The 11,854-nt window shown below is 51.4% G+C and overlaps 1 protein-coding gene across 1 annotated transcript in view; it reads left to right on the top strand.

Moving 5' to 3' along the window:
• Positions 1–3,453: 3,453 nt before the first annotated feature.
• Positions 3,454–11,854, top strand: part of CAMTA1 (calmodulin binding transcription activator 1) — a 225,276-nt gene continuing 216,875 nt past the window's right edge. The window contains exon 1 of the mRNA XM_084220356.1: positions 3,454–3,589. Coding sequence (XP_084076482.1) covers positions 3,565–3,589 — 25 coding nt within the window. The 5' untranslated portion in view covers positions 3,454–3,564. The remainder of the gene's footprint in view (positions 3,590–11,854) is intronic.

Here is an 11,854-nt window from a genome sequence, read left to right as displayed (position 1 = left end):
TACCTCCCTTTTAATGAAACCAACCCAGACACCAATCACCAGCATAGCATTGGCTTTTATCAGTGTGCTGATAAAAATTATTCATGATTCAGACTGCACAAACTCCTGCCACATCTCCTCTCTTGCTCCTTATCAGCTGGATGTTGTTTTGTGCTTGTGCCCCTGGAAGGGTAACAGCAAGGAAGTTTATCCCATACCATCCATGCACGGAGTCTTGTGCAGTTCAGTACCTCTGTGCCTTAATAACAATTGGTCTGAATTTTAAACAGTGGGAGCTGGGGAACTTCAAAGATACCAGCAGCACTTCAATTCAAATGGTTTCTTTCTTATCGTTTTTACGGCACAGGAATTAAATGAAAATATTTGGGGCTTTGCTGGCATGCTGGATGAAAAAACTCTCCATTTAGTATCTCTGGTATTACACAGGTCACAGTGCTGTAGTAACCTGTGTGTACACATGACCTATGTATTGCTGTAGTAACCTGTGTGTACAGAAATCACACCTAACATTAGATAATTTCAGGTGTGGGAGATTCACTTCACTAGGGGTTTGTGTCTCCTGGTAGAAAACCTTATGTTGAGGAGGAGAATGAGTTCATTATCTAGATGGAGCAGAGTTCATACACTGCTTCAGTAACCCCTTAAAAATGCTTTATTCATCCTCATGCACACAAATTCTCATTATCTTTACAGATCAGGAGGGATCTGGAAAGCCAGGCAGTGCTCCCAGACACATGATAGAGCAGGGTACACACTGCTGTGGAGTCAGGGTTGCTGTGTTAGTCCTGGCAGTGGAGCTGTTCCTAACTACTGCAGCAGCACTGCCAGGCTGTGCAGGGCAGGAGAAGGCAGGCAGAGTCCTGAACAACCTTGTCCCTCAGAGCATGGAGCTTGTTGCTTTAATGAACCATACAAGCACAGAAGGAACTGCTCAAGCCTTGGAGGGAAGAGACAGATGTACACTCGTGTGTGCACATACAGCTGACTTGGCATTTCATTTAGTTTGTGGGTGATGTCAGGGTGATGTGACCCATGTAGAGTCCCCATGGTTACCTGTCCAAAGGGTGTCAGTGAGTACTGCAGCGAGGGCAGTGACGAATGAATGGTTGTGCCAGTTTCCCTGGCAAGAACAGGAAGGCTGTTTGTTTGCCTGAGTTCCTGCCACTTGCATGAGGCTGGGAAAACAAACCAAACAGCTCTCCAGCATCCCTGTGTTTGGTACCAGTGAGGAGCTGTGTCAATGTTGGTCCTATCATTTCTCTCATCTCTTGTCATTACTTGGTCTTGCCTGGATACCCACATGGAAACTCAAGCTGTCTAGGAATGCTGGCCTGATGTTACAGGGGCTGGAGGTGAGCTGGCTCAGGGCAGGTGCACATTTCTTTTTGAAGAAGAGGTGGCAAGGCAGGTCTGTCCATAGGGGCTCCAGCACCTGCCACTCTGAGGGGAGCACTGGGGAGGAATTCAGCATGGACTGGCCCCCCACACCTCTGTGAGGCATCAACCAAAGGTCCCTGACTTGCATCAGGAAGTTGCTTCCTGTCCCTCAGCACCCTCAGCCTCTGTTAGTCTGATACTATCTTTTGCTACAAAGCAAACTATGAAGTACAACAACTGCATGGCTACATCATGTCTCTGCTATGCATATGGATTACCTTGGAAGAATAACCAAGGAGAGACAGAAATTCCCTAGAATTCATCAAGAAAATGGTAGTTCTTTGCCAGTGTGGCAACCAGAAAAGTTGACATTTCCAGCATATTTTGACGTGCTGGAGGAAACAACTGTCTTAGCTGCATTAGTATTTGTGGGTATTTGTAGGACATTGTACCAGATGAGCTTTCTGACCGTCGGGAGTGAGCCTGTCATTCTGGAGCCTCTTCATCAATGTGCCTTTCACGCTCCACGAGATTAGCAGCTGCTGAAAATAGGAAAAAGGAATTTTCCTTTCTTCTGTCTTAGAAGAGGCCCATCACACCATCCTCCTTTCGTCTGGGCTTGGAAACAGCTTCGGTCCTTAGCAAAGCCAAAGCACCAACAGGTCTTTCTAAAGAAGTTCTGCTCCCAGGAGGATCTAAGGGAAAATATCCTTTTTGTGTGTTTAGTCACACACATCAAAGGAAACAACCGTTGCGGTCTTGGTTTGCATTGTGCAGGCATTAGCTGTGGTCCAGTTCTGCAGGGCTCTGCTCAAGAAGGCTGAAGTGCCCGTGCTCATGAAGCTTTCACGGCGATGGGGCAGACTCAGCCAGGCCAGAACATGCCACTCCTTGGGGCACGTCAGTTTTCAGAAGGACAGAGCGATTTCCTTGATGTTCACAACCCCTTCACAACCCCCCTGACTTCGTGCATCCCATGCTGAGTGGGATCTGTGACACTCTCACACACTGTGCCCGAGGGATGGGCAGGACTCTCTCAAACCCTTAACATCTCGTTGGCCACTGTAACTTGGTTTTCTCTGCAAAGCACAAATCCTCATCTCCCTGCACAGTGCCAAGAACGCCTGTTTCACCCGAGCTTCGTGCTTTGCACCCCGGAACGCTGCGGTTGTGGAAGAGGGCCTACAGCACCCCGAATATTCAGCACTACTGCAAAACGGGGAGATAACCTTTGCAGCTTCGGGCCGCCGGCCAGAGCAGGGAAACAGCTCCCGGGCTTCGTCCGCCACTTAGAAACGGGGCAGAGCCGGGAGCTGCTGCACCCCCGGAGGGTTCTCTCCGCTCTAGGGGTTCGGCACGTCCGTCCCTCCCGGCAGCGCTGGGACCAGCCCAGCGGGGCAGACCCTCTGACCGGGACACGCCGGTTCGGCACCGGCCTTACTGAGGGCGGTGACAAACGCGGGTCGCAGGTGGCGCCTCTCGCAAAACGGCCCCGGGGCGTCTCGGCGGGGGTAATTTGGCTCTCTCGGTGTAGCCTCGGCTCCGGTGCACGGGGCGGGGCGGCTCCGCCGGGCGGGGACTGGCGGCCGCGCCAATCGCCGCCTTTGTTTGGGGTCACCGGGCGCGGGGGGGGGCGGTGCCCGCCTGGGCCGCGCGCAGCCAATGGGCGGGGCCAGGGCCGTGGCCGGCCGGCTGGGCCGCGGGCCCCATTGGTGCGGCGCGCCGTCAGTCTGGCAGACGGCACCGCTCGTTGGCCGACGGCGCGCGCGGCACCGTGCGTCAGCAGTCTAGTCCCGCCTCCCTTGCGGGGCTATTGGTCCTTGTGGCCGTCAGTTGCGTGTCCTCGGCCCTCCAGTGGCTGCTGCGGCCATCGATCACGCGTTTCGTCCCGCCCCCGCTCGCCCGCCCAGCGCCGCCCGTGAATGGCTGAGGCGCGTGCCACTGAAGCGCTGCCGCACTGCCATTGGCGGAGCGCGGTGTCCATCGCGCCCATCCCCTCCGGGGACCCGCCCCTGGCCTCCCACGATTGGCCACCGGGGATGTCAGTGCGGCCGGTTGACCAATGGGAGGCGCGGGGCGTGCGCGGTGCGCGCGGGGCGGCCGGGCCGGCGGCGGCGCGGGAGGAGGCGGCGCGCGCCTGGTCCCGGTCGCGAGGAGGCGGAGGAGGATGTGGCGCGCGGAGGGGAAATGGCCGCCGAAAACAAGCCGGAAGGTGAGAACGCGGCCGGGCCGCCCCCGCCCCGCGCCGGGCCCCGCGCCGGGCCTGCCCGCTGGGCCGCCCCCGCCCCCCGCCACGGCCCCGCCGCGGGGCGGTGGCGGCCGCACAGGCCGGGCCGCGCGGCGCGAAGTTTGCGGCGGCGGCGCCCCCGCGGGGCCGGGCCGGGCCGGGCCGGCGGGCGGGCCATGTGCGGCAGGAAGGCCGCGTGGCGCGGGGGCCGCGGCGGCCGAGCCGGGCCGGGCCGGGCCCGGTCCCGCCTCCCGCCGCCCGGCGGCACGTGCCCGCCCGCCGCCAACATGGAGGCCCCGGCGGCGCGGCCGGCGCGGGGCCGCCGCTCGCCACGGCCGGGCCGGGCCGCCCCCGCCGCCCCCCCCGCGGCGGCGGCGCACGTGCCTCGCGGGCGCGCGCTCGTCGGAAGCTGGGTGGCCTTGGCCACGGCCCCGCCAGACCGGGGCCTCTGCGCCGGGGGCGGGCGGAGCGGCGGGCGCGAAGGTGAACGCGGCGCGGGCCCGGCCCCGCCGGGAGCCCCGGTGCGCCCGACTGAGGCCGAAAGTTGCCGGCGCGGCGCGAGCGGGGCCGGCGCGTCCGCAAGGGGGAAGCGCCGCTCTGCTGGCGCTCCTGCCCCCGGCCCGGCGGGAGCGGGGCCGTGGCCCCGGTTCGGCGGGAGGCGGGTTGGATATTTGGCGTTATTTGGGGTAAGTTTGTCCCGGCTGGCTCGGGCAGCAGTGCTACCCAGGACCCCGCCGGCCGGGTGGTCGCGGCCGGTACCGGTGTCGGCGCCTCCATTTTACAGGGCGGGAGGAGAGAGCGGAGGGCAGTTCACATCCCCTGCCTAAATCCATTTGAACATACCAACACCCCAGGGATTGGCCTGGTTGTAGTTGGGCACCTCAAGGAACAGTGATTAGTAGTAAGTAATAAGAATTTATTTATTCTTTATTCGCCACAGCACATGTACATCCTCGTCTGGAACCCATTTGCATTCTTTGCTGGGAAACCCCTTCATAGAATTCAAGGGTTCTTATCCCACCTTTTGTCTGGATTTTTTTTCTCAGATTGCTTTGGGAATATATTTTTTGGGTTGTTTCTTGGTGACTATAGAGCCTCCTGGGCATATATTTGAGTTTTGATTGCGCCGTGAAATTCAAAGGCTCTGCAGAAATCTAAAATTTAAGTAGTAAGAGGTGATTTTAGTATTGTTGGCTTCATCTTTTACTGATCTCTTTGATGCTCCCAAATCCATTAATTTGATCTTTACTTTGGTCTGGGAAACGTCGGGCTTCATTCTTTTCTCACTTGCGTTGAAGTACATGATTAACTGCGCTCAAGTAGTGAAATGCCACCTGGCTAACAGGGGTGTGAGCGAGAAAAGAGCAAGCGTTCACCTGGACTTCCTGGCTCAGATTGTGACGTTTTCGTTCTCTTGGGGGTGACAGTATTGTCACTAAAGCACAGTCGGGTTCGATTCACTTTTCGGGCTTTCTGTGCCAAGGTACGATGGATTTTTCCTGTGTAAAGCACAGGTTTCATTGTGCTCAGCCCTGTGAGGCTGCGGCTCTACGGACAAGGCAGGTCAATGCTCCCTGGCTGGGAAGGTAACTTGTCCTTTCCGTTTGTTATTTACTGCAACTTTTGTCATGTTTGGTCTTGATAAATGGTTTCGGGGGGCGGCGGATGAAGCGTGTCTTTGCTGGGCAGCTGTGTTTGCTCTTTGGAGTAGGGCAGTGCAGGAGCTGCCAGCTAGACGCCCGCTGTGCCCGGCCGGTGTCTCTGCTGGCTGGGCCGGCGCTGTCTCTGCTCTGTGCCCGTGCAGAGCATCGCGGAGGTGGGAGCGGAGCAACCCCGGCTCGGCACCGGCGCCCGGGGTGTTCTCGTACGAAGTCACAGAGCTGCTCCCCCGCTGACCTACTTTTGCGGTGGATTTTCAAGGAGACGACATATAAACCATTCATTCCTTAAACCTAAACTCCACCTGTCAGAAACTTAAATGGGAATGCTTTTAAGGCATGATTCAAGCAGTGTTTCACCAGTAGTGCAGGTGCTGGAAGAGAGAACACAAGTTGCTTTAGAATTTAGTTACTTCAATGAGTTAAAAGCGGATGTAAATGGCAGCTCGCGGGCCGGCGCTGCTTTCATTGGGGAGCCGCCTGCTCCATCCCCCCAGCGCGGTGCAGCAGCGACGAGCCTTTGAGCAGCAGCACACGGCTCTGCAGACCTGCCTGGCTTTGGAGCTCCCTGCCGAGCTGCCGTCGGGGCTTCTTGTGCTCCGGGAGCAGCGGGAGATCCCCGGCGGGAGTTGAGGTTTGGAATGAGGCTGGCGCCGCTGTCCCTTGGCTGCAGGAGAGAGTTCCACGGCTTGGAGAACTCGGGTGAGTTTCCTCTTTTCTGGTTTCCTCGGGCAGGATGAGGCTGGTAGAGTGACCGAGCGGCTCTTGCCATCCTGCAGCAGAGTGTTTGTGGATTTTGTAGTTCCTGCTGTGTTCTGTGCATCTGAGCTGAGCCGGGAAGACTGACCCTTGGCGGTGCCATCTTGGCAGCTGTGATAGCTCTGAACTTGATCAGGGGGTGCTAAGGGGGGGTGTCCTTTTAAAAGCTTCCTTTTTCTTATTTAAAGTTCAAAAGGGGAAGAATGTACACAGGCAGCCTTTTTAATTTTGTGTTCTCACAGCCAGGTACCTCTAACAGAGAGCTTTGCAGAGAGTAGTTCCCATGTGTTTTGTGTGTGGCTGGCACAGACGCCTGGGATTTTGTTGTGCGCTGAGTTTGGTTCAGTGAAGTTTTTGAATTTTCTGTTAGTTGAGGCAGGTCATAGGTGGGATGGCAGGAGGAGATGGTGTTTCTCCCAGCAGCTCCTGAGCTGAGGGTACTGGTGTGGGCTGACTGAAGAGGGCAAGCGGAGCCTCAGATGTTAGTGGCTTTGGAGAGACTATTTGGGGAACAACAGCCTTTTGAAAACAAAACATTCTGGATTTGGTTGTTAAACAGCAAAATATTTACTTCCTTTGCAGAAGTGTTACCTAAGGTTACTTAAACAAACCTGAACTTAGGGTGTGCTGGGGTTGTGTGCTGCAGGATCAGACTGTCGCGGGGAGGAGGCAGCATTTGACGCTCGCCTCAGTCCACTCCTTGCCCCAGAATTTTTGCTGAATCTCCGCATTGGGATTTTACCAAAATTTCTGTTGTCAGAATTGAAAGCAAGCTGTCTCCTGGTGAAGTTTCTAGACCCTCTTAATGGGCTGTCAGCCAGCAGGACAGGTTCAGGGCTTCATTCCCTTTTTCCAAACAGGAGGAACTAAATATTTGTGAGGTTGGTTTTTTGCGTACTTTTGGTACTACAATTGTGTTATTCCCGATGTAAGGCTTAGGGCTTGTTTAAAACTCTGGTTAACTCTTGTTAATGATTTTCACAATTACTTTGGCTTAAAGGTTTTTTGGTTTATTTTTGTCAGTTTTAAAGCTACGTATGTAGGAAACCTTTCTGGAGGTGTATTAACTCAGATTTCATTTTCTGTATCAGTGGGTGATGTAGTGAAACGATGATGTAGAAGTACGGTTAAAATGGATACCTTTAAATTTAAATTTAAGGTCAGTGCTGACCTTACATTACTAGTGGTCTTAAATGGCGCTTATAAAGACCTCCCTATATTGGTAGATGTTTTTGGAGGAAGGGGCAGTAGCTATCCTCCCTCCGTCTGGTCCAGACGGCCTTCAGAAAGAGGGAGCTGCAATGTGACCTTTCTTTTTCAGTGTCCCTCTGTCTGCTTCAGTAAGCCACATGTGTCTGAAAGGAAAAAAACCCCAACCAACAAACCCAAACATTGCCAGGGAGTGAAACAAGGCTGGGTGGAGTGCTTGTGGAATACCGGGCTGGTTAATTGAAATGCAGTGCTTCCAGCAGCTTCCTGCAGCTTCGGTGTTCCCTGGCTTCCACTTCCACACCTTGCTGAGTTTTCGCTTTGTAGTTTTCTCCCCTCACTTTGTGTCCTGTTTTCACCTTCCTTGGCTCCTGGCAGCCCTGTGTTGTGTTAGTGCTGTGTTAAACCCCGTGGGTTTGGAAAGGCAAGTTTGCGTGCGGGTGCTGGTGCCTTTGGGGTACAGCACTTGCCCCATTGCCAGGGCAATGCTGAAGGGCCTCTCTGTGCTGAGGAGCAGTCATGGCACTGGGTGAATGACAGCAGACTGTCCTCGCTGGACTTGGAGTGCTTGCTGTTCTTCTGTTCACATCGTGTGCTTTGGTTCAGGGGGCTGGGCTTCCAAACTCAAACTCTTTGTGGTATGAAAAGAAAAGTGAGAATGTCTATCGCTGGTGGCTGCCAGCACATAGGGTCAGAGTAAGTGACTGCCCTGGCCTTAGCCAATATGTGAGGACTTCTGGGAAATGTGTTGTGGTGTTGAGAACATCTGTTGTATTGGAGACTGAATATAAAAATGGTTGATTTTTTGCTAGACCTGGCCAGTAATATCCACCACTCCTTGGCTTCATTGCCATTGAATTTGATGATGTAATTTTAGTGAAAACCAAAGGGTGAAGGAATTGATGACATGTCTCAACCAGAGTTGTTGGTGATGGTGAGCAGTGGTTTCATCATTCTGGTGCACTTGTCAGATTTAGCAGCAAAGTGGTGAAAATCAGGCATGAACATGAGGAGCTGCAAGGAGAGGCTGAAACAACTGCACTGTTTGAACACTCCCAAAGTTTGCTTTTAGAGTAGGTCCTTGTATGCACCGTCTGACTGTAAAGGAATTCTCCTCTTGCTCCATTAGCAAGTGCTTGGAACCTGACTAGGTGGGAGAGGGAAAGAGGAGCTTGTTTTGCTGTTGGGGGAAAGTAGACTCGGAAATGTTGTGCAGGGCACTAAGGGTATGGCACAAGAAATGATTGTGATTGGGGGTGGTTGTGTCAGCCAGCCCTCAGCCATTGTGTGGGCCTTCATTAGGGAAAATTTGGCTCTCAGCCCTTCTCCAAAACACGCCATTTGAGTTTTACCTAACTGAATTTATTTATAAAATGTCAAGAAACTTTATGCTATGTGAAAAGGACAGAGGGACTTGAGTGTAGCACGTTAGTGGTGGGGAGAACTGGGCCACTGATGCACAACAGCAGCTTTAGCTATATTTGTGTTTCTTATGGTTTTAGAATTGTTTGTAGAGTTTGTCATAGCAACAAAGTATTTATCACAAATAATCCAAGGTACTAAGTCTAGATTCAGTAACTTCTAGAGGAAAATTGTTTTGTTGTTCATCCTTCATAGTGCCACCATTCCTGTGATTCCCTCCTCATCCTTTCTGGGTTTTTTCCTTCCTCACTTTTTCCATGCAGACAAGCAGTCATGGCCATACACATGCTGGTTTGTGTTGGCCTTTTTGCTTCTTTTTTACGTTTCTTACCTTTGGCTGCACTGCTTAGTCTTTCCTTGGTCCTTCCCTCAGCCCTGGGCTGCATCCCGTGCTGGTGGCCTGGGAGTGCATTTGCTCAGCCAGTGTGTGACCAAGTGCTGGCATCCAGCAGAACCCTGCTGAGACAGCAGCACTGCAGAGCTGGACCTGGTTATCTTCTCTTAGCCACCCTTGATTGATGTTTAAAAATCTGCTTTTGTTGCCAAGAGATTTACTACTGCAATGATACAAATATTTCTAGCAAACAGACCAAGAGCTGTTGGGTTTGCTTCTGTTGCTGCTTGTTTATGGATGGAAGATGCCAGGATTGAAGTTTAACTGTGAGAAATAGCATGGCAGTACTGCAGTTGTTTGGATCTGGAGTCATTCCTTGCATTTATTTCTTCCAGTTGGAGTTTGTTGGATTTGTCTGTGTCTGGAGGTCACCAAGTGACTGGGTGACTGTGGTGGCCTCTGTGCACTGTTTTTGTGGTGCCACTTGTGCACTGTAGGGCTGAAACTCTGCCACCTCAGTGGTTGGTCAGTGGTGGTGGGATCAGCTGGATGGCTGCCCCTTTCCCAAATAAGCGTGATACTGGGTTTGTGGTAGTTTGTTTTGTACTAAAGTTCCCATTTGTAATGTTTAAACCCCTCTTCCCTCTCTTGAGGTGGTTAAGGAGATGACCAGCCCTAAGTTATTATTTCATAATAATGGGTTTATAAAACTTGTGTTTGTGAGTTTATGGCTTACTTGTGTTATTTATTTCCAGAATAGACCTGTCTGCAGATCACCAGCTGATGAACATCCTTTTGGCCATTTCTTTATTTTCCAATTACATGTTAAATAGGCAAACTGTGGTAGTTAATGGGGCTGCAGGTCTAAATTCACCTCCAGGATCACCAAAGATTTAAGAACCAGTTAAAGAAAAAGAAAAGGGGGTAAGGGGTTGTTTGGAGAGTGGGGGTAGAGCACAGACTCTCTGTGATTTGCTGTTGTGCACTTCAAAGTTTTATGGCCCGTGGTGCATCCCTTGGGAGGATAAAGTGCAAGGAGCATGAAGAAACCCATAAAATGACGAAGGGTTTATGTGGTATAATTAATGTGGAACTTTCCATGAACTTTATAATACTTACACTTTCTTAATTCTACACGAGTTTCTGGTTTGCTAATAAGTAATCTTGAAGATTGCTAATGGAACTTAAATTTTGCATTTTCATCCTGAATTATAACAGGACACATTGTAGGCTGCTATATTTTAGCCTGTAGCTTCCTTACTTGAGTTCTCAGTTGTGGCTGTGCCTGCTTTGGGAAACATTTTTGAGCTGTGGCCAGCTCTGCACTAAAAACCCCCATGTTGATAGAGCTTTACTGGCAAATCCTCTCCATGCCAGTGTGGCTCTGCTTGCACAGACATTTTTTATTGACACTGGATGGATTTGCAGATCTTGGTGTTGTTAGTCGCACCATGGCAAAAATAAATGAGGAGAAAGTTCAAGTAAAAATCTGGATTTGCAGAGTAAAACCAAATCAGTGCTGGGATGTTGCAGCTCCTGTTTTTAGCTACCGAGGAAATTCTAGTTGGTGATAAATGGAGGAGTCTGCCTGTGCTGCTGGATGAGCAGGGCTGCAGGGCAACATGGACCCATGTTCTTCTGCCTTCACAGGAGCCCCCATGGTGGTGGATGGGTTTGTCAGCTGCACTAGCAATGGCAGGTTTGATTCAAGCAAGAGGTAGCATTGGGTGGGGGGCATTGCTCCACCTCCCTAAAAATGTCAGGATGTTATTTGTGGGGAACAGGACCAGGAAAGTGGTGGTTCATTTGGAAGAATGGGAACTCTTGTTCCACCAGTACCCTCAGTGCTACCGGGTGAGTAATCCTCTTCTCTCCTGTTCCCAGCTTCCCTGGACATTCCTCACTGTAGGAGTATTTTGTGTGATTCCAGAGGGCTGAGAAGCATATTTGAAGGCAAATGTGTGTACCTCATTTGGGGCTTTGGGTTCTTCACAGCTGGTTGGCTGATTTCATCCTTTTCCAATGTCAGACCTGGTTTAGAGGTCACTGGATTTAGGATTTGCATCCCATACTATGTAATGGTTGTGTGTTCTGACCACAGCTTGAGGAGTCCATAATGAAAAGCTGGTTGGATCGAGGCAGGAGGCAGTTGTTTTTCACATAGGGGATTTTTCTGGAGTGAGGAAATGCCATTGCTAAATGCAGAAAAGGGAGGCATCCGTGAGATGTAGTCGTGTTACAGGATGGTGAGAATGACCTTCCATTGCTGTAATAACAGAAGGTGGGAGATGCTAACAACAGGAGTTGGAAGGTTTAGCGTCAGCAAGTTCTGACAACTTCTACCAAAACATTTTAAAGGGCTCTATTATCCATAGGCACTTTCTGGATTAATAATACTGATAATTGATGACAATGGAAGAAAGTTAATAAAACGAGCTGAATAATTAGAGGTCTGCCAGCCCTGCAAAATAATGGAATGAGTGATAGAGGGCTTGACTGATACGGAGGTAAGGGGAAGTAATACAATTAATGTCAATTAAAATGTGCCCATGGAAAATAAGCTGATGAGATGTAACTGGGATGTAGTTTGGCTGATAAAAGCAATAATGTGTGCTGTAAAATACTTTGCGCCTTAATGAATTGAATGTAGAGCAATGCAGTGTTTTGAATGAGAAATGGAAATGGTGTAAAATGAATGCAGGGTGTGGGAAGTGAGTATTGGCTGTATTGGGAGGTAGATCTGGAAATGGCTGGGAGCTGCTGGCATGGCAGGCCTTGCCTGGCTCTGATCTTTGCCACAGGCAAGTTGTGTTTTTGTGGATAACCCCAGGTACCATAAATTGGGTGTCTGTGAGGCTTTGAGTGGCC

The sequence above is a fragment of the Fringilla coelebs genome, assembly GCF_963513975.1.
Source record: "Fringilla coelebs genome assembly, chromosome: 22".
NCBI lineage: Eukaryota > Metazoa > Chordata > Aves > Passeriformes > Fringillidae > Fringilla > Fringilla coelebs.
The sequence above is the reverse complement of the archived record's forward strand: the minus strand, read 5'-3'. Positions and strand labels throughout refer to the sequence as shown.